Here is a 22923-nt window from a genome sequence, read left to right as displayed (position 1 = left end):
GATTACCAGGTGTGGGAGAGAGGGGGAATGAGGGCGTTTTGGCTTAGGAGGCATTGAGTGTATGTTAATGGTGGTGGAGTGGTTTGGAAGAAGTTAGTGAGAATGGTTGCTCAACTTGAAGAATGCGGTCAGTGTCACTGAATTATAGATGTAGAACTTACTGAATTGGTGGATGTCTTGTTCTGTATGCTTTCGCCACAATAGAAAAGAAAAGTTCTAAAGTACTAGCACATTTACCATAAGTCATTTTTAGTATAAGCATGTCCCTTAGTATAAGTATGTCCCAGAATAAGATTGCCAGATTTTCAAATAAAAGTACAGACTCCCAGTTAAATTTGAATTTCAGATAAACAACAAACTTTTTTAGTATGTGTCTCATATTTAGTGTATTTTTAATGCTTTTTATGTAAACATATTTAATAAAAGTATTATTTCATATATCTCTAATATAACCAATAGTATATCTGGGACATACTTATACTTCTTATACTGCATAGTAATACTAAATAGTAATAGTGTATTTTTGTATGCATATGTCCCAATAGCATGTTTGGGACACTCGTACTGAATACTAATACCAAACGAAGTACTATAGTATATTTTAGTATAAGTGTGTCCCAGTAGCAGATTTGGGAGATACTTGTACTAAAATATTATTTATTGTTTAACTTAAATTGAGATTGAGGTGAAATAATGTGTCAAGGAAGTGCCAGTTCCCTGGGACTGAGCTTCAGGGTGTCTTGAGCTGCCAGTGCTGAGATGGGGAGGTGGGAGGCTGTGAGAGTGTGGGGAAAGGTAAGGAAAAAGATGAGTACCCCACTTCCAGGGCCCGGGATTGAGTGCCATTCATCCACTGGACAGCTGTTTATTGAGCGCTTTTGTGTACCAGGCACTGTTCCAGGTACCGAGAGTGCGGGCTACTCCAGCAAGACTGGTGTGATTTTGACCCTCGGGAGCCCACAGTCTAGTGGGAAAATACAAGTAAACAAATCAATTGGTTCCTTACAGGAAGTATAAATGCTTTAAGAAAATAAAACTAGGTATGGAAATGGGAAGTCTCAGGAGCGGCCCAGAGGGTCTACCTTAGTTTCGTACTAGGGGTCTCATTTTCCACAGCTTACTGGTTCCTGGAGTGGCACGTATGAGCGCCCACTGTGTGAAAAGGCCACATGTGGGAAACTAAAATGAGGGTGCTAAAGCTGTGCTATTCTCCTTCTTGTAAATTGGGCACTTGTAATGATACAGGTACCCTGATACCTTGGTCTTGGTTTTAGTAGCTGAAATTGGCCTGGCCTTCTGGGGTAGCAAAGACCCATTTGTTTGTTCATAACTGTGACTCAGCCAGGGAATTGTCCTTGAGAGACTGTTCATATAGTTCATCTCTAGAGTCATCATGAAAGAGGCCGGCACAGACCACTTGAATTCTGGATACACAGGAGCCAGCCCTGCACTAGACAGAGAGCTCTAATCTTCCTGTAAGCAGTAGACATCTTTGCCCTGAGTGAAATCTTACTCAAAACCTCAATTTTACAAAGAAATCAGACAAAGAAGAACTGTGCAGTTTCAAGGGGCTGGGAGGAAGAGAATAAGGAGAGTGACTGCTAATGGGTACAGGGTTTCTTTTTGGGGTGATGAAAACGTTCAGGAATTAGATATTAGTGATCAATGCACAACACTGTGAGAAACCAGGACTGTGCCAACTAATTCTGTAGTGAGATCCTTAATGACAGACAAAGTAAATTAACCTTTAAAAGGTTTTTAGAGTGGCATTGGTCGCATAATCATCCCTCCATGGCTGTAGGTTAATATTATCTTCATTATCAGTACCACCACCACCATCATCATTACCATCATGATCAGAATCATAATCATCACCATCATCATCATCACCATCATCACAACCATCATCAGCACCACAATTATCATCACAACCATCTTATCATAATAATACCCACCACCATCTTCATCACCACCAGCATCGTCATGAGCATCACATCATTGCAGTAGTTGCTCCAACAGTGCACTCATTTTCAAGTTTTTGCCATTATAAACGTTGCAATAAACATCTTCAGACAGAACATGCATATTTTACATTTAGTTTTTCCATGAACCCCTCTAGATAAAGGTCTTGAGAGACTTAAAAATGGCCTAATTAACAACACTGAGGAAAATAAAACAAACACAAATAAAAAAAGCCCTCAAGAATCAAAAGAACTTGTTTAAAAACTTAACCAGGGACTTTTATAGCAAGAATTTTTTTCCTTCACCATTAATCTGAAATTAGCAGTGGTATATCCTTAGAGATGTTGTCTTTTTAATTGACAGTGAAAGTGGCATAGTGGGATCCAGAATTCTCTTCTTCCTCATGGGCTGAATCAGGCACTGAAGGCAGCCGTCAGGGCAAGGAACTCACCAGGGTAAATAGCCTCTGATGCCCTCTGGACTGTTATCACCCCAAAACGGCTTTCCAGGAAGAAATGACACCACCAGGAAGACCCAGGTCTTCAAGGTTTCAGTGTTGTTCATAAATCATCCTGTAGTGAGGAGTTGGATCCTCCAGATAAACTCGAAGAACAAATTTTCACAAAGATTTTCATTTCTCCCATTTTTATTAGACCTCTCTGTTGTTGGGCTTTTCTGTCTCAGTAGAGAATCAGGTAAAAAAAAAAAAAAAAAAAAAATTCTTCGCTTTAAGAAGTTGCTTGATTCAGAGCAGTTTGAGGGCTATCAGGCCCAGGCCCCACTGTGGTACAGGAGCAGGAAGGCCATCCAGGAGCTGCAGAAGAGCAGCATGCTGAAGGTGAGGAACTTGGTCTCATTGAAAGCAACAGGATGTGGTGAGCCAAATAGCACAGTCCACTAAGGGGGAACTACGAATCAGTCCCAGTCCACGTCTGTCTGAGCAGGTTCTAACCCAGTGGTGCCAAAACATACACCACTCCGACAATTTCTAAATATGTCATTCAGTGACACTGATTACATTCTTCAAGTTGTACAACCATTCTCACTAACCTTTCCCAAATTATTCCACCACCATTAACATACATTCAATACCGCCTAAAGCAGAAACTCCCTATTTCTCCTTCCCTCCCGCTCCTGTTGTTGTTAGGTGCCATGGAGTCAGTTCCAACTCATTGTGACCCTATGCACCACAGAACGAAACAGTGCCCGGTCTTGTGCTGTCCTTACAATTGTTATGCTTGAGCTCATTGTTGCAGCCACTGTGTCAATCCACCTTGTTGAGGGTCTTCCTCTTTTCCACTGACCCTGTACTCTGCCAAGCATGATGTCCTTCTCCAGGGACTGATCCCTCCTGACAACATGTCCAAGGTATGTAAGATGCAGTCTCACCATTCTTGCTTCTAAGGAGCATTCTGGTTGCACTTCTTCTAAGACGGATTTGTTTGTTCCTTTGGCAGTCCATGGTATATTCAATATTCTTCACCAACACCACAATTCAAAGGCATCAGTTCTTCTTCGGTCTTCCTTATTCATTGTACAGCTTTCACATGCATATGATGCGATTGAAAATACCATGTCTTGGGTCAGGTGCACCTTAGTCTTCAAGGTGACATCTTTGCTCTTCAACACTTTGAAGAGGTCCTTTGCAGCAGATTTACCCAATGCAATGCGTCTTTTGCTTTCTTGACTGCTGCTTCCATGGCTGTTGATTGTGGATGCAAGTAAAATGAAATCCTTGACAACTTCAGTCTTTTCTCCGTTTATCATGATGTTGCTCACTGGTCCAGTTGTGAGGATTTTTGTTTTCTTTATGTTGAGGTGCAATCCATACTGAAGGCTGTGGTCTTTGATCTTCATTAGTAAGTGCTTCCAGTCCTTTTCACATTCAGCAAGCAAGTTTGTGTCTTCTGTATAACGAAGGTTGTTTATAATTCTTCCTCCAATCCTGATGCCCCGTTCTTCATATATCCAGTTTCTTGTATTATTTGCTCAGCATACAGATTGAATAGGTATCTTAAAAGAATACAACCCTGACACACACCTTTCCTGACTTTAAGCCAATCAGTATCCCATTTTTCTGTCCAAACAACTGCCTCTTGATCTTTGTAAAGGTTCCTCATGAGCACAATTAAGTGTTCTGGAATTCCCATTCTTCGCAATGTTATCCATAAATTTGTTATGATCCATCCACACAATCGAATGCCTTTGCATAGTCAATAAAACACAGGTAAATATCCTTCTGGTATTCTATGCTTTGAGCCAGGATCCATCTGACATTAGCGATGATATCTCTGGTTCCACGTCCTCTGCTGAAACCGGCCTGAATTTGTGGCAGTTCCCTGTCGATATACTGCTGCAGCTGTTTTTGAGTGATCATCAGCAAAATTTTGCTTGCGTGTGATATTAATGATATTGTTCTATAATTTCCACATCCGGTTGGATCACCTTTCTTGGGAATAGGCATAAAAAGTCAGTTGGCCAGGAATCTGTCTTCCATATTTCTTGGCATAGACGAGTGAGTACCTCCAGCGCTGCATCTGTTTGTTGAAGCATCTCAATTGATATTCCATCAATTTCTGCAGCCTTATTTTTCACCAATGCATTCAGAGCAGCTTGGACTTCTTCCTTCAGTACCTGATCGTATGCCACCTCTTGAAATGGTTGAACATCGACTAATTCTTTTTTGTATAATGACTCTGTGTATTCCTTCCATCTTCTTTTGATGCTTCCTGTGTCATTTAATATTCTCCCCATAGAATCCTTCACTATTGCAACTCGAGGCTTGAATTTTTTTTTCAGTTCTTTCAGCTTGAGAAAAGCTGAGGGTGTTATTCCCTTTTGGTTTTCCATCTCCAGCTCTTTCCACATGTCATTATAATACTTTACTTTGTCTTCTCAAGCTACTCTTTGAAATCTTCTGTTCAGTTCTTTTATTTCATGAATTCTTCTTTTTGCTTTAGCTGCTCGACGTTCAAGAGCAAGTTTCAGTGTCTCCTCCAACATACATCTTGGTCTTTTCTTTCTTTCCTCTCTTTTCAATGACCTCTTGCTTTCTTCATGTATGATGTCCTTGATGTCATTCCAACTAGTCCAGTCTTCGGTAACCAGTGTTCAATGCATCAAATCTTTTTTTCAGATGGTCTCTAAATTCAGGTGGGACACTCAAGGCCACATTTTGGCTCTCATGGACTTTCTCCGATTTTCTTCAGTTTCAGCTTGAACTTGCATATGAGCAATTGATGGTCTGTTCCACAGTTGACCCGTGGCCTTGTTCTGACTGACGATATTGAGCTTTTCCATCATCTCTTTCCACAGATGTAGTCAATTTGATTTCTGTGTGTTCCATCTGGCGAGGTCCATGTGTATAGTCGCCGTTTATGTTGGTGAAAGAAGGTATTTGCAATGAAAAAGTTGTTAGTCTTGCAAAATTCTATCATTCAATCTCCAGGATTGTTTCTATCACCAAGGCCTTATTTTCCAAGTACTGATCCTTCTTCTGCATTTCCAACATTTGCATTCCAATCACCAGTAATTATCAATGGATCTTGATTGCATGTTTGATCAAGTTCAGACTGCAGGAGCTGATAAAAATCTTCTATTTCTTCATCTTTGGCTCTAGTGGTTGGTGTATAAATTTGAATAATAGTCATATTAACTGGTCTTCCTTGCAGGCTTATGGATATTATCCTATCACTGACAGCGTTGTACTTCAGGATAGATCTTGAAATGTTCTTTTTGACTATGAATGCAACACCATTCCTCTTCCAGTTATCATTAGCAGCATAGTAGACTATATGACTGTCCAATTCAAAATGGTTAATGCCTTTCAGAAGTAGATTGCCGGGGCCTTCTTCCTAGTCTGTCTTAGACTGGAAGCTCAGCTGAAACCTCTCCTCCATGGGTGACCCTGCTGGTATCCGAATACTGGTGGTATAGCTCCTAGCATCACAGCAACACGCAAGCCCACACAGTATGACAAACTGACTGACATGTGGGGGCCCACTCCTGGTAACCACAAATAATTTTTGGTTTCTATATATTTGTTTGTTTCCTTTTTTTAAAATATATTTGCTTATTTGACGTAAGCGAGATAATGCTGCATTTGTCCTTTTGCTCAGTGTAATGTTTTCGATCTTCCTCTGTGTTTTACCATGTGTCATGGATTGAATTATGTATTCCCAAAAACGTGTGTATCAACTTGGTTAGGCCATGATTCCCAGTATTGTGTGGTTGCCAGCCATTTTGTGATTGTAATTTTATGTTAAGAGGAGTAGAGTTGGATTGTAATGAGACAGGAACAGAAGGCTGGACAGCCTCAAGACCAGAATAACAGGCCCACTGATCTAGGACAGTATCCCGTGGGTAATGTTACAAGACAACCCACACAAGCAGCCTGTGACTCACAAAGTCCTACATATCTCTTTCAAGTTGTTTTTCAGGACCCCACTATGGGGTTGGGATCTTACATCTCTCTCTCAAGTTGCTTTTCAGGACCCTACTATGGGGGTGGTGTCCTGCATATCTCTCCTGTAAGTTGCTTTTCAGGACCCCACCAGAGGGGGTGGTGTTACAAGATAACCCAAATCCAGGACTCTGACACATGAAGTTCCACATATCTTCCCTACAGGCTGTTTTCCAAAGATGAACAGAATCAGCTGATGCCCAGGGCATGTGCAGTGAGAATGGGTGGAACCTTACACTCTTGTCAAGTGGGTACCAAGACTGTGCAGTGGTGAAGTGACATTGTCCGAACTGACTCCACCTTGGATTCCAGAAGTGCAGGCACCTAATTTCTTAACCCCTGTATTTCTTAGAAAGCCCCACCTTTTTCTCCAAAAAGCAATGAATAAAACATGAGATCCTTCCTGCCGAAAAACCCTTATAAACTCCAGGAAAACTTCCATTCAGGGAGAGACTGGAGGCTAGCGTGGGCAGAACCCCCTGTCCGTCCCTCCCTTGAGAGCCTTTGCTTTTTTTTTCTGCCACAAATAAACCTTTTTCCTGTGGAACTGAGACAGATAGGGTTAACTGTGCTGGTGGAACAAAAGAGCTGCTAAAAGATTACCATCTAGAAGTTAGGTAAACAGGAACCATGCCCTGTCAACATGAGATATGGCTGAAACAACCAGTGAATTACTATCTCCTTCTTACTGTTTTTCTAGTCCCTTCCCACTTTATAGGCTCCCAAATGTGCAGAACAAGTTGTGACCACTGTTTAACCTTCCTTATCCTTCTGAAGATGGTGATGTAGTGCCAAAGATCAGTGCACTTGCGCTATATTCCATAATAAGTGATGCCAAGGGCTGCCGAGAGGACTCCATCTTGAATATTAGCGGGTTCCATCTTGGATTCCAGATGCATGCGCAACCTAATTAACAAGCACTGCCATTCTGAGAAGTACCCGGTCCTTGAAAGAAGCCCACTAAATATTCATTACTCTGTTGTCTCCACTGAACCCATATAAGCCCTAGTCTTGCTTCCCTTTTCCAGTCAGTCTTTTGGAGAGGCTTAGATCCCCGCTGACACCTTTTGCTTGACTCAAGCAAAATAAAGCTTGCTGAAGATAAAGTTTGTCTTTTGCGTATACTCTTACTTGGGAAAAGACAAGGACCCTTTGTGTCAGACTGGCAATTGATAACAGAACCTCTGAGCCTCTCCTGGTCATTCTTGGTCAGTAGAAGAAAAGAACTTAAACAGGACTTGGTCAAAGCTGGGAAGTGTTGCCCTGCAACAGTAACACCACCCTTACTCAGGTTGCCTCCCTGATCCAAATGTAAATGGAGTTTCCCTGGGGAGTGGCCTACACCACGTTTTATCTCTCAAGAGATAAAAGGAAAGGGAAGCAAGCAGAGAGTTGGGGACCTCATCCCACCAAGAATGCAGCACCGGGAGCAGAGAGCATCCTTTGGACCCAGGGTCCCGGCATCTGAGAAGCTCCTTGACCATGGAAAGATTGAGTACAAGAACCTTCCTCCAGAGCTGACAGAGGGAGACAGCCTTCCCCTGGAGCTGATGCCCCGAATTTGGGACTTTATCCTACTTTACTGTGAGGAAATAAACTTCTCTTTGTTAAAACCATTCACTTGTGGTATTTCTGTTATAGCAGCCCTAGATAACTAAGACACCATGTGTCAGTACTTTATTTATTTTTATGGCCAAATAGTACTTTTTGTATGGGTATACTACGTTTTGTTTACTCATTCATCAATTTATGAGTATCAGGTTCCACTTTTTGGCTATTATGAATAATGCTGGTACAAAAATGTATACAAGGTTTTGTGTGGACATAGGTCTGAATTTCTCTTTAGTAGATACCTAAAAGTGGAATACCTGGGCCGTATTGTAATTCTGGAGCCCTGCTGGTGCAGTCGTTAAGCACTGGATTTCTATCTTAAAGACTGACATTTCTAACTCAGCAGGCATTCCACAGGAGAAAGATGCGGCAGTCTGCTTCCTTGAAGAGTACAGACTTGAAAACCCTATGGGGCAGCTCTACTCTGTCTTTTAGGGTTGCAATGAGTTGGAATTGATTCGATGGCACAAGGTTGTTTATGGCAATTCTAGGTTGAACTGTTTGGGAACAGCCAGACTTTTTCGAAGTGTGTGCACAATTTCACATTCCTACTAGCCCTTGATTGGGGTTCAAATTGTTACACATTTTCACCACAACTTGTTATTTTCTGGTTATTTCTTTAAATAATAGCCTCATAAGTCTTTTTCAATTGTGAAAAATTTCAACAATACATAAAACAAGCCAGTAACCATCCACATGCCTGCCATCTTGATCTAACAGCTGTTAAGGTTTTGCTCAAAGTGCTTCATTTCTCTCTTGCTCTGTCTTTTAAGTCTTTTTCAATCCACAGGAAAACAATGAGCATAGATTCTGTGGCTCGAATGTCTCCAGTCAGACTGACTCTGAGGCCATGTGGTGATGGCCTCGGAGAAGCTTGCCCTGGAGCTCCTCACTCTGTCCCACTAAGTCTGGCGTCTACTCTTCAGGCGGGCTGGAGTGTTCCACTCAGGCCTCAGCAGGATGATGTAGCACTTGGGCAGGAAGATACCGCACAGAAGCCCCGCGGTGGAGGCCAGGATGGAGAAGATCTCCACAGCCACGGTGGCCTTGCCGCGGGCACTGTGGTAGAGGGGCAGGAAGGCCACCCAGACGCTGCAGAAAAGCAGCATGCTGAAGGTGAGGAACTTGGTCTCGTTGAAGGCATCAGGAAGACCTCTGGCAAAGAAGGCCACCAAGAATGTGCCCCCAGCCAGGAGGCCCAAGTAGCCCAGCACATAGGAGAAGGCGGCTCTGGAGCCCTCATGGCACCGGACAGTGACTTGGCTGGGCTCAGAAGCCATTTCCCTGTACGGGAATGGTGGGGAGGTACCCAGCCAGACTCCACAGAGAATCACTTGGACCAAGGAGACTGTGAGGATGACAGAGGTGGAGGCACCAGGTCCCAGGCACACCTGCACCCTGCCCCCTGGCCTCGTGACCCTGAAGGCCAGGACCACTGTGAGGGTTTTGGCCAGGACAGAAGAGACAGCCACGGTGAACACGACTGCAAAAGTGGTCTGGCGGAGGAGGCAGGTGGCAATGGTGGGACGACCAAGGAAGAGCAAGGGGCAGATGGCACAGAGAGCGAGAGAGGCCAGGGAGCGTGTAGCTGAGAGCCCTGTTGTTGGCCCTGACCACAGGTGTGTTCCTGTATTTCAGAAACACCACCAGGACCAGCAGTGCCAGGCTGGCTAGTGTGACTGCTGCTGAGATCATCATGAGCCCCAGGGGCTCATCAAAGGCTAGGAAGTTCTCAGTCCTGGGGAGGCAGTGGTCTCTGGCACGGCTGGAGTACTGTTCCATGGGGCAAGGAAGACACTGCTTCATGTCTGTGAGAGACACAGGACCCACATTTATAATGTGTTCTTAACACCACCAGCTACTTGAAGGGATGAGTTCTATATAGCAGCACTCTTAAGAGCATTGCATGTGTATTAATTCATGCACGAATTGTTAGTACCTATTTTTTTGTACTAGTGCTGGGATGGGCCACGCTAGAGCCTGAGGCATGAGGAAATATGTGTGTCCCTATATACATGATTTTATGTTGTTATCATTTTTTAAAATTCATTCTGGTGAAAATATACATGACAAAACATGCTATCTCAACAATTTCTACATGTACAATTCAGTAACATTGATTACTTTCTTCCAGTAGTTCGACTATTCTTGCTATCTTTACCCAAATCATTTCACCATCATTAACATAAACTCAATGCCACCTAAGCAAAAACTTCACCTTGCCCCTCCCTCTCACCCCTGGAAACCACTAATAATCTTTGCTTTCTATGTATTTGCTTATTTCATACAAGTTAGGTCATACAGTATTTGTCCTTTGTGTGCTATTTATTTATTTTTACTTTTGCGTGTGCTTTTTATTTTAATAGCTAATTTTCTCAAGAAGTAGTAGTAGCTATTGTTATTAGCAAATATCACCAATTCTGTCACCCTTCCTTTTTTTGAATCGCAAGAGGTACAACCAAGCCCTGCCAGAATGGCTGAAATGGAAAATCCTGACAATCTCAGGGCTCTTAAGGATGGGGACTGTAGTAGGCTGAACAGCGCCCCCAATGATGTCCATGTCCTAGTCTCTGGAACCTATGAATATGTTACATTACATGGCAAAAGCCACTTTGCAGATGGAATTAAGGTTGCTAATCAGCTGAATTTAAGATTGGAAATATTCTGGATAACCTGAGTTGGCCCAGTGTAACCACAAGAGCCCTTAAAAGTGGAATGGGTGTGTCTCATTTCTCTAGTGCTGGTATAACAGAAATACCACAAGTGGATGACTTTAATAAACAGAAGTTAATTTTCTCACAGCTTAGGAGGTTTGAAGTCCAAATTCAGAGTGCCGGCTCTAGGGAAAGGCTTTCTCTCTCTGTTGGCACTGCAAAAAGGTCCTTGTCTCTTCAGCTTCTGTTTTCTGGTTCCCTAAAGATCTCCACGTGGCTTGGCATCTATCTTTCCCCATCTCTGCTTGATCGCTTACTTGTTTAATCTCTTTTAGATCTCAAAAGAGATAGATTTGAGACACTGGACACCAATTCTGCCTTATTAACATAACAGACAACCCATTTCCAAATCGGCTTATAACCACAGCTATGGTGTGTTTTATAGAGGTTAGGATTTACAGCACATATTTTGCGGAGTCACAATTCAATCCATAATGGGCTGGAAAAAGTGGAAGTGTCCATCAGTGGATGAAGGGTAAACAAAATGTGGTATGTTTACACGATGGAATACTATTCAACCATTAAGAGAAATGAAGTTCTGATGAATGCCACATGAATGAACCTTGAAAACATCATTCCAAGTGAAATAAGTCAATTGCAAAAGGACATAACTGTATAATCTCACTTTCGTGGAATAAGAAAATATATAGAAACCAAGGACTATTACAGTTTGCCAGTGGTGGAAGGCAGAGGGAAAGGGGAAGTTTTTGCTTGGAGGGCGTTGAGTTTATGTTAATGGTGGTGGAATATTTTGCAAAAGGACTGCAATAATGGTGGCACAACAAGAAAAATGTCATCAAAGTCATTAATTGCAAATGTGGAAGTGTAACCTGACTTAGGAATGCTAGTAAATTTCCATTAGTCAAAAACCAAAACCAAAGTCAACCCAGTGTCGTTGAGTCGATCCTGACTCAGAGCGACCCTATAGGACAGGGTAGAACTATCCCATAGAGTTTCCAAGGAGCACCTGGCGGATTTGAACTGCCGACCCCTGTGGTTAGCAGCCTTATCACTTAACCACTATGCCGCCAGGGTTTCCTTAGTCAAAAAAGACTGCCTTAAACCTAGCCCAAGCCAGATTTGGCCCACCCCACAAGAGCAGAAGGGCCAGGTGTGACCGTTAATTGACCTCAACAGCGGATACAGCAACAGGTGGAACAAATCAGAAGGAAAATCATCACCCGGACCCCATTCTGAAGCAAGAGGACCAACAAGAACCACTTTACCTCCTGTTTCCTGGCTGCCGTAATTCCTGCAATGTCTTCCTTCTAGAATTTTCCCTCCCCAGTACGCCTGCCTGGTTGTGATCTTGCTGCCTAAATCATATATAAGCCCTGCTTCCAGTAGCTCTGTGTATAGAGTTGGGGTTTAGGTCGATTCACCTGGAGGTGTAGGCCTGGTTCCTGGCCTGATACCAGCTGCTTTGGGCCTTCTGGCCTTGGTGCTGGTGGCCCTTGTGCCCACTGCAGAGGTGGTGCCCACTATCCCTTTGGTGGAACCCTCCACCACCCCTCTGACAAATTGTTCACTAGTAAGTCAGAAACTCTGGGTCCTGTCCAGGGAAGAGTCTCAGAGCACACAACTGTAATGGGGTGCTGTTTGGCCAGGGATTCACTCAAGTCTCTTCAGGGCAGTTTCCACTGAGACAAATGCCTGCTGGACTGGATCACAATGGTCAGCCTGGAGGTTTTATCTGGGTCCATACATTGTTCTCTACCTCTGACCTGTATAATTGGAGATGACCCAAAACACACAGAAGCTTTGTTCGTGTCCCCCCTTACTGGACTGTCAGTCCACTCATAAATGTTCTTTTAACTTCAGAGGAATGGAAGGTGGTCTTAGAAAAGGGATGCCAAACTGTCAACAGGTTGCATAACCTCCGCTCTCAGAATGGTATTAGACTCCCGGCAGCCCAAGCTGTACCTGCCGTAGATCCACACTGGGACTCCAATAATCGACTGGGGGCAGGGCACCTAGAACATTATGAAAAACTGTTTGATAGTTAGTTTAAACCCTGAAGACCCAGAGAATGCTAGGTTAATCAATATGACTTTTGTCAGCCAGAGGACCTCTGTCATGAGGTGGAAATTCAAAAGTTAGAAGGAGGACTAGGAATGAATACTTCACAACTTGTTGAGGTTGCCTTTAAGGTCTTCAATAATCAGGACCAGGTATAAGAAAAAAAGGAAAATCAAAAAATGAAACAACTGGCTGTGCTTCTGGAAGCAGCTCTCAGAGGTAACCCACCACCCAGGCAGACCTTGAGCAGGGTAAGTCCTTGTGGACCCCAAAAGGGCTGGTGGCCAACCCAAGGCCCCTTAAGCTAGCAGAGTGGATAGCTGCCAAATTCAGGCAGGAGAGTAAGGAGGGGGGAGAACTTGCACTCGGGAAGAGGGAGAGGCAGGGGGTGGTGACATTCCTCAATAAGATGGTCCCTGGGTAGTTAAGGAAACCCTGGTGGTGTAGTGGTTAAGTGCTACGGCTGTGAACCAAAGGGTCGGCAGTTCAAATCCGCCAGGTGCTCCTTGGAAACTCTATGGGGCGGTTCTACTCTGTCCTATAGGGTCGCTATGAGCCGGAATCGACTCGACTGCACTGGGTTTGGTTTTTTTGGTTTAGGTAGTTAAACTTTAAGCCAAGGAAATGATCTCTATAGGGGTCCCTAACTTGATAAAGTCCCTAACTTGATAAGGTCCCTAACTTGGTAATAAAACCTTAAGCCAAGGAAATGGTCTCTATAGGGATCCCTGTCTTCACTGTTAAACGTTAACAGGGAGAGATAAGAGACAAGAAGAGTGTGAAACCCTAAGAGAATGACTATCGGGGTACTCAGGCTCTTTCTTTGTCTGAGTAGCCTGCTTGACGCTCTCTAGTCGAGTGTATTTTCTCTACTAAGCCTCTGCTTGCCAATAAACCTCTGCTCGCTTGGCACTATTTGTCTCAGTGTTTGAATTCTTTTCTACACTGAAGACAAGAACTGAGGCCATTCTCCAGTAACAGGAGCAGCACACAGCTTCAGGGTGTGGCGAGATAGTCACCATCCTCACCTTGTTCCAAACCCTGGCAGGCCTGTGGCAGCAAAGAGCATCTTGGGTGGTGTGACTAGAGGAAAGAAAGCCTACGAGAGATGCCTTTTTGATGGTCAACAGAGGTGGTGGTTATACACTGCCCTGAGCACCAGAAAGGACAGTCTCACATAATTAAAGGATCAGGTGGCCAGACAAGCTGCTAGAATGAAACTTCGGCCATTTGCTTTGCTTTATTTCCTAACCTTCAGCTACCAGAAAACCCCCAGTATACTAAGTGCGATATAAAAAGAGTTTGTGGATGGGGCTTTGACCTTAATAGCAGAGCAGAAGATGGGTGGTTGTACAATACTGGAACATCTGATGCACCCAATAATAAAGGCAGTTCATGGCTGGGATGCTATGTGTCACTGGTTAGCCAAACTGATTAAAGGGCCTAATCTGCAAAAGGTTATCCAGAAGGTAGTGCAAACAGGCCCACTACCTCCTATACCTGCGGTACAAGCCCGTGGAACTGGGCCTGGAGAAGACTGGAAAGTGGACTTCACAGTTATGTCAACAGCTACAGGACGTTTCAAATGTTCCTCTACTAGATGGGTAGAAGTCTTCCCCTGCAGAATGGAAAAGCCATCCAAAGTAAACAAAGCTCTCCTCAATGAAATCATTCCTAGATTTGGCAACTGGAAGTGATAATGAGGAGCCTTTGTATCCAAAGTCACCCAAGAGGTTCCAGGACATTTAGGAATTCGGCGGAAGCTACATGCTCCCTGGAGACCACCGTCAACTGGGAAGATAGAGAAGTTGAACCACACCCTAGAGAAGACAATAGCTAAACTATGCCAAGAGACCAACCTGCCCTGGGTTAAGCTGCTACACATTGTCCTGTTGAGAGTCCAGGTGGCCCCTAGAAGCAGGCTCCAATTGAGCCCCTACAAAATTCTGTATGGGAGATCTTTCCTTAAGGCCGCCTGGGGATGTAGTGCTTCGGATGGTCCTAAAGTAATCCAGGAACTTAGTGTTTCCAGGTATCTCAGGGCTTATTTGCAAGCCTTTAACCATTACGCTTTCAGTGGTATGTTCTTTCCCACAGATACCCCTCTTCGTCTCATAAACAAGTGGGACAACCATTGTCTTCTTAACTACCTTCAACCCAAGTTCTTGTAGTCACCCACGCCTTGGTGAATGTAGCTGAAGTCAAGCCTCGGACCACTACACCAGGGTGAAGTACCTGCCGGTTGCTCCAGATGAGCCTTTAAAGACTTCATTCACCAGCATTGGTCCCCAAGGTGCAGACTATTCATGGGATCAGAAAGACAGCCAACTCCCAGAACCTTTAAAACAGAAGTGGGAGTGCAAGCCTCTGGAAGACTCAAGACCCAAATTACAGATAAGTGACCTCTTTCTGCTAGTAGCCTGTTCCACTTTTAAGTCTTTTTTGCCTGCTACCACCAGGAAAATATACCTTGGTCCCTAAAACTCTCCCCCATGTCAGCAGAAAGTAACCAGATGGATCACCGATCCTCAAGGAATTGCTATAATTCAAGGGGGAGAGTAATCTGACCCTACAAATGCCACTAAATTTCCATTAGTCAAAAAAGACTGCTTTAAACTAGCCTAAGCCAGATTTGGCCCACTTTACATGCACAGAAGGGCCAGCTCTGACCGTTAATTGACCTCAACAGTGGATATAGCAACAGGCGGAATGAATCAGATGGAAAATCACCACCTAGATCCCATTCCAGAGCAAGAGGTCCGACAATAACCACTTCACTTCCTGTTTTCTAGCCACCCTAATTCCTGCAACATCTTCCTTCGGGAATTTTCCCTCCCCAGTATGCCTGCAAGGCCACCATCTTACTGCCCAAATCATATATAAGCCCTTCTTTTTTTTTTTTTTTTTCCCTATAGCTCAGGGTGTCAGATCTGAGGAACTTCCTCACAGCTCCTTGTTCTGCGCATTGCAATAAAGTTACTCTCTCTCTCTCAAAGACTGGTTTCCGGATCACTGGCAAATCTGAGTGTGCAGGAGGTCAAGGACCCAACTTCCTGGGTTCAGCAATAGAAGTTGTGCTGGTGAATGTTTGGTTTGATTATTTTTTCCAAAATTAAAAAAAAACAAAAGAGAAATTCGCCCGAACACAATTCTAAAAATGCCCTTTTTAGGTCCATGACAGCTACCACACTCGAAGCCCTGAGACCACAGTGACTTCCAGGATCGGAATTTTGAGGTGCTGGTGGTGCCTTGATGTCCTCTGGGATTCAGCCTTCAGGAGCACTCACCTGTCTGGTTTGTAAACTGCCCCTCAGGGCAGGGTCTGCACTCAAAATAGCAGTGAGGGGCGCCCTGTTGGGGGATCTGGCTGAAGCCCGGGGTACAACTTGTGCTGCAGACAGAGCTGGGGACCTGAGGACAGAGGAATAGGTGGGTCACCAGTGGCCAGGCTGGAACATGGCCCTGTCCTGACCCAGAGAAGTGATGCCAGTATGGCTTCGTGCACAGGAAAATGAGGCCCCTTTGGGGGACAATTTCGGTAACATTAGAGAAGAAACAGTGGAAATTGATCCACAGAAGTATGTTGTTGTTGGGTGCCGTGGAGTCAGTTCAAACTCATAGTGACCTTACATGACAGAATAGAATTACCTAACAGGGTTTCCCTGGCTGTATTCTTTACAGAGCTGCTGGGTGGTTTTGAACTGCCAAACTTGGGGTTAGCAGGTGAACATTTAACCATCGTGCCAGCAGGAATCCTTCCATACAAGTATAAATGAGGTAAGTCTCTGGAGGACACCGCCTGGCTCCCCTGTCTCCTTGGCTCCCCTCAGCCCCTCACTGGGTGTAGGAAAGCTTAGTAACGTGGTGTCAAAGGGTATTTGTTCTGTCTCTCTGAGGCTCCTACATTGAGACCTGTAAGAGTTGCTACTTTCATACCCCTGTTGTAAACCCTCCTGTCTTGCAGGAGTTGCAAAGGGATGTTTTTGCCTTCCTCAGCCCACCTCCCACCTCCAGGCAGTCGTGATGGAGAGGGAGCCTGGGGATGAGAATGCCTTTGAGAGAAGTGTGAGAAGCTGGACTTCCTCTACCCGCAGAGGAGAGTAGGGTGCCCTCCGTAGCTCAATCTAGTTTAAAGGGACTTCAAGAGGATCCTCTGAAAACTTGGTTTGTATGCCCTGGATTTGAGGGGTTCAGAGACAGGAGCCAGACTCTAAAGGCCAACACCATCCATAGGTGCCTCTGAGAACACAGGACAGTGAAATTTTAGTGGAGGGGCCTGATAGCCAGGGTGGGGGTTTCTGTTGGCCAGGATGGAAACCTGGACAAACATTTCCTAAGACTGCAACTACGTTTATTAATAAACAAAATGAAAACACCTGTCCTGCCCGCCCTTCTCCTGCCCCAATCAAGAGCTGTATAGGAACACTTTTGTTGAAGTGTAAGGCTGTCCCCCCAAGTAAATCCTTCACCCCCTTACTGAGCAGATCCCTGAATATGAACATGAAGAGCGCTGTAGTGGAAACTCCTGATGGAAGCTCTACTTTGACTACTGTGGCCTGATAGTCTCATTTCTGATATTGAATAAATGCATTTTCTCCCTTCAGGGAAGGGTCTGAAAGGCTCAACGGTATGGACGAGTTGCACATGGCTCAATTGAGAACTTCACCCATTTCACGATTTCAAGAGATGCTTGGACCATTGGCCTCTGAGTTACTCCCTGATTCTAATACTCTAGGACTGGGGTCACCTGTGCACCTAGGCGACTCACCTGGGGCTCTTCCTTTGTCCAGAGGATGGTCACTCTGTCCCTGGAAGAGGCTCGCTGGTCAATGGTGCCGATGTGGACGAAGTGGGATATGTCCTCAGGGGTTTTCTGCCCATGGAGAATGTCAAATTCTGTAACTATATCTCCATTGGCATAAAAAATGATCTCTCTCCCATCGGGGGTCTTGAAATGCACCTTCCTGAGGTGATGCAGAAGCTGGGAAAAGGAAGGATGATGTTGTAGATCAGCTATGGCCACCCTGGGGTCTGTCCAAAATATCCTACAGCACAGGAGGCACAAGGCCCGTGACAAGGAATATTTTCAGGGGCCCATTAAAATGCTTTTAACTTCCTTTAAAAGCAGAAGAAAAAAATGAATAAAGCAGTAATGACTATATGATAATGAATCCAGCTGGGATTATATCTGTTTTGTAGCACAGCAGAAGTAGAATTTTCTATATTTTATTAGTGGAAGAAGGATGTCCAGTTAAATTTGAATACGAAATGAATTATTTCTATAGGTCCTGCTATGCTTGGGGTTCCATCTTGTAATCCTAATTTGGGAATCGTTTATACTAAAAATTTGTTGTTTATCTGAAATTCAAATTTGGGGCACACATTAAAAACTTATTTGTGGTTTATCTGAAATTAAAATTTAACTGGGCATCTTGTCTTTGCTAAATCAAATAACTATGTGGAAGTGACTAGTCGGCATTCGTACAGTTAGAGTGGACTTCTCCTCCTGTGCTCTTTCTAAGAGGTCTCTCAGCTGTAAACATAAGGCATTCTCGATGAAGAGCCCTATCTGTATTCTACCTCCTTGGCTGGTACACAGACAGCGCCCACTGCTCTCTTCCCTGAATCATCCACACATTTCCCCCTCACCTGCCAGGGCTGAAAGTGTTGAGTGTCTGCACATGGCCCATCGCCATGCTCACAGGTGACCAGGTCTTGCAGAGCGTGGGCGACACTGTAGACCGCCGAGTATGCGAGGTGCAAGTAACTCACATTCTGGAAAGGGTACTCCTGGCCTGTTAGGCTCTCATTCCCTGAGCAGAACAGCACCCCTCCTGTGCTGTTTCCCTCTGGCCCTGAGCTCCTGCTGGGCCACATGCATCCAAAGGTGATTTCCCAAAACCTCTGGGTGAACATGTCTTCTGGGGTCTGGGCGGGGTGCAGGCGAGCAAGGAATTCCAGGAAGCTGGGGACCTGGCGGTGGTGCAGTGGCATAAGGCTGAAGGAGCCCTGCAGGACCTGGGACACACCTGGGATTGTCAGGGCCAGCACGCTGTGCAGTGTGTCCTGGCTGACCCATACCTGGCCCAAGACCTCGCTGCCCAGCAGCCCCTGCAGAACAAGTTGAAAATTTTTATTGCTCAGGAAGACCAGAATGACCTTGGCAGTGCCGACTTTTATCCTCTGGACGATGGCATGTGTCTTCTCCAGGGACTCCTGGGAGGGGTTGTGGAGGTTGAACTCAATACAGACTCTGGCCTGAACCAGCTCCTGGGTCACCGGAGCGCTGCTCTGTTGGCCATAGTCATCATCCTGGGACAGAATGCCCACCCAGGACCATCCAAAGTGGAGCACCAGCTGGGCCACCATGTGGGAATTTGTGAGGTCAGTGGGCACGGTCCTCATGAAGGATGGGAACTGGGTCTTGTCGCTGAGGCTGGCCAGAGTCGATGCGTAGCTGACCTGATCAGGAAGGGGCCCAGGCAGTAAGGATAAGAGTGAATATGTGGATGGACACTGGAGTGGAAACTGAGACATGGGTGATTATCAGGTTTAAATGAGAGAAGGAAAGTAGCATGAATAGAACTAGGGCAAAACTCCTCCCAGTTTGCGTGGGACTTTTCTTGTTTTAGCACCGAAAGAACTGAATCCCAAGAACACCTTCCGTCCTAGGCAACAGGGATGGTTGGTCACTATCATGGATTGAATTGTGTTCTCCAAAAATATATGTTGTAGTTCCTAACCTCTATGCCTGTGGTTATAATTCCATTTGGGAATGGTTTCTCTTTGTTATGTTAATGAGGCAGAATCAGTGTAGGGCCAATCTCTGGATACATAAAAGAGTTTAAAGAAGCATTTGAAAAGTAGAGATAGGAGACGAGAGATGCCAAGCCACATAAAGATTGCCCAGGACATTTATACAAAGCCAACATCCAACATCACCCTAAATGGAGAGACCCTGAAAGCATTCCCACTGAGATCGGGAACCAGACAAGGATGCCCTTTATCACCGCTCTTATTCAACACTGTGTTGGGGGTCCTAGCCAGAGCAATTAGGCTAGATAAAGACATAAAGAGCATCCAGATTGACAAGGAAGAAGTCAAAGTATCTCTATTTGCAGATGACATGATCTTATACACAGAAAACCCTAAGGAATCCTCCAGAAACTACAGAAACTAATAGAAGAGCTCAGCAGAGTATCGGGATATAAGATAAACATACAAAAATCAGTTGGATTCCTCTACACCAACAAAAAGAACATGGAAGAGGAAATCACCAAATCAATACCATTTACAGTAGCCCCCAAGAAGATAAAATAGGAATAAATCTTACCAGAGATGTAAGAGACTTATACAGTACACTTCTGCAAGAAACCAAAAGAGACTTACATAAGTGGAAAAACATACCTTGCTAGTGCATAGGAAGGCTTAAGGTTACAAAAATGTCTATCCTACCAAAAGCGACCTATGCATTTAATGCAGTTCTGATCAAAATCTCAACGACATTCTTTGATGAGATGGAGAAACAAATCACCAACTTCATATGGAAGGGAAAGAGGACCCGGATAAATAAGGCATTACTGGAAAAGAAGAACAAAGTGGGAGGCCTTACTTTACCTGATTTTAGAACCTATTATACAGCCATAGTAGTCAAAACAGCCTGGTACTGATACAACAACAGATACATGGACCAATGGAACAAAATTGAGAATCCAGACATAAATCCATCCACACATGAGCAGATGATATTTCACAAAGGCCCCAAAACAGTTAAATGGGGAAGACAGTCTTTTTAACAAATAGTGCTGGCATAACTGGATATCCATCTGCAAAAAAAATGAAACAAGACCCATATCTCACTCCATGCACAAAAACTAACTCAAAATGGATCAAAGACCTAAATTTAAATCTAAAACGATAATGATCATGGAAGAAAAAATAGGGACAACGTTAGGAGTCATAATACATGGCATAAACAGTATACAAAACATTAAGAATGCAGAAGAAAAACTAGATAACTGGGAGCTCCTAAAAATGAAACACCTATGCTCATCCAAAGACTTCACCAGAAGGGTAAAAAGATTACCTATAGGCTGGGAAAAAGTTTTTAGCTATGACATTTCAGATCAGTGCCTGATCTCTAAAATCTACATGATACTGCAAAAACTCAACTGCAAAAAGACAAATAACCCAATTAAAAAATGGACAAAAGATATGAATAGACACTTCATTAAAGAAGACATTTAGGTAGCTAACAGATATATGAGGAAATGTTCACGATCATTAGCCATTACAGAAATGCAGATCAAAACTACAATGAGATTTCATCTAACTCCAACGAGGCTGGCATTAATCCAAAAAACACAAAATAATAAATGTTGCAGAGGCTGTGGAGAGATTGGAACACTTATACACTGCTGCTGGGAATGTAAAAAGTTACAACCACTTTGGAAATCAATTTGGTGCTTCCTTAAAAAGCTAGAAATAGAACTACCATAGGATCCAGCAATCCCACTCCTTGGAATATAACCTAGAGAAATAAGAGCCTTTACACAGACAGATATATGCACACCCATGTTTACTGCAGCGCTGTTTACGATAGCAAAAAGATGGAAGCAACCAAGGTGCCCATCAATGGAAGAATAGATAAATAAATTATGGTATATTCACACAATGGAATACTGCACACAGATAAAGAACAGCGAGGAATCTGTGAAACATTTCATAACATAGAGGAACCTGGAAGGCATTAAGCTGAGTGAAATTAATCAGTTGCAAAAGGACAAATATTGTATAAGATCACTATTATAAGAACTTGAGAAATAGTTCAAACTGAGAAGAAAACATTCTTTTGTGGCTACTGGGGTGGGGGAGGGAGGGTGGGATAGGTGCATTCACTAATTAGAGAGTAGATAGGAACTACTTTAGGTGAAGGGAAAGACAGCATGCAATACAGGGGAGGCCAGCACAATTGGACTAAACCAATAGCAAAGAAGTTTTCTGAATAAACTGAATGCTTTGAAGGCCAGCGTAACAGAGGCAGGGGTCTGGGGACCATGGTTTCAGGGAACATCTAAGTCAATTGGCATGATAAACTCTATTAAGAAAACATTCTGCATCCCACTTTGAAGAGTGGCGTCTGGGGTCTTAAATGCTAGCAGACAGCCATCTAAGATGCATCAATTGGTCTCAACCCACCTGGATCAAAGGAGAATGAAGAACACCAAGGACACAAGGCGATTACGAGCCCAAGAGATAGAAAGGGCCACATGAACCAGAGACTACATCATCCTGAGACCAGAAGAACTAGATGGTGCCCGGGTAAAACCGATGACTGCCCTGACAGGGAATGCAACAGAGCACCCCTGAGGCACCAGCAGAGCAGTGGGATGCAGACCCCAAATTCTCATAAGACCAGACTTAATGGTCTGACTAAGACTGGAAAGACCCTGGTGTTCATGGCCCCTAGACCTTCTGCTGGCCCAGGACAGGAACCATTCTTGAAGCCAACTCTTCAGACATGGATTGGACTGGACAATGGGTTGGAGAGGGATGCTGGTGAGGAGTGAGCTTCTTGGATCAGGTGGACACTTGAGACTATGTTGGCATCTCCTGCCTGGAGGGGAGATGAGAGGGTGGAGAGGGTTAGAAGCTGGGGAAATGGACATGAAAAGAGAGAGTGGAGGGAGAGAGCGGGCTGTCTTATTAAAAAAAAAAAAATTTTTTTTTGTCTTATTAGGGGGAGAGTAATTGGGAGTGTGTAGCAAGGTGTATACGGGTTTTTGTGTGAGAGACTGACTTGATTTGTAAACTTTCACTTAAAGCACAAGAAAAATTATTAAAAAAAAATTGCCCAGGAGTTGATCAGAAGAGACAAGTACCTTCCTCCAGAGCCAACAGAGAGAGAAAGGCTTCCCCTAGAGCCAGCACCCTGAATTTGAACTTCCAGCCTCCTAAATGGTGAGAACCCCTATGCATCTGTCAGTTTGTCATATGTGGGGGCTTGTGTGTTGCTGTGATGCTGGGAGCTATGCCACTGGTATTCAAATACCAGGAGTGTCACCCATGGTGGATAGGTTTCAGCTGAGCTTTTAGACTAAAGCTAGGAAGAAGGACCCGGTGGTCTACTTGTGAAAAGAATTAGCCAGTGAAAAC

General features: G+C 44.2%; 1 protein-coding gene across 1 annotated transcript in view; it reads right to left on the bottom strand.

Moving 5' to 3' along the window:
* Positions 1-8937: 8937 nt before the first annotated feature.
* Positions 8938-22923, bottom strand: part of LOC100671350 (extracellular calcium-sensing receptor-like) — a 31957-nt gene continuing 17971 nt past the window's right edge. The window contains 5 exon segments of the mRNA XM_064293203.1: positions 8938-9612; positions 9614-9843; positions 16056-16179; positions 17537-17749; positions 18418-19230. Of these exon segments, the coding sequence (XP_064149273.1) occupies positions 8938-9612; positions 9614-9843; positions 16056-16179; positions 17537-17749; positions 18418-19230 (2055 nt within the window).

The sequence above is a fragment of the Loxodonta africana genome, chromosome 11 (genome assembly GCF_030014295.1).
Source record: "Loxodonta africana isolate mLoxAfr1 chromosome 11, mLoxAfr1.hap2, whole genome shotgun sequence".
Classification (NCBI taxonomy): Eukaryota; Metazoa; Chordata; class Mammalia; order Proboscidea; family Elephantidae; genus Loxodonta; species Loxodonta africana.
The sequence above is the reverse complement of the archived record's forward strand: the minus strand, read 5'-3'. Positions and strand labels throughout refer to the sequence as shown.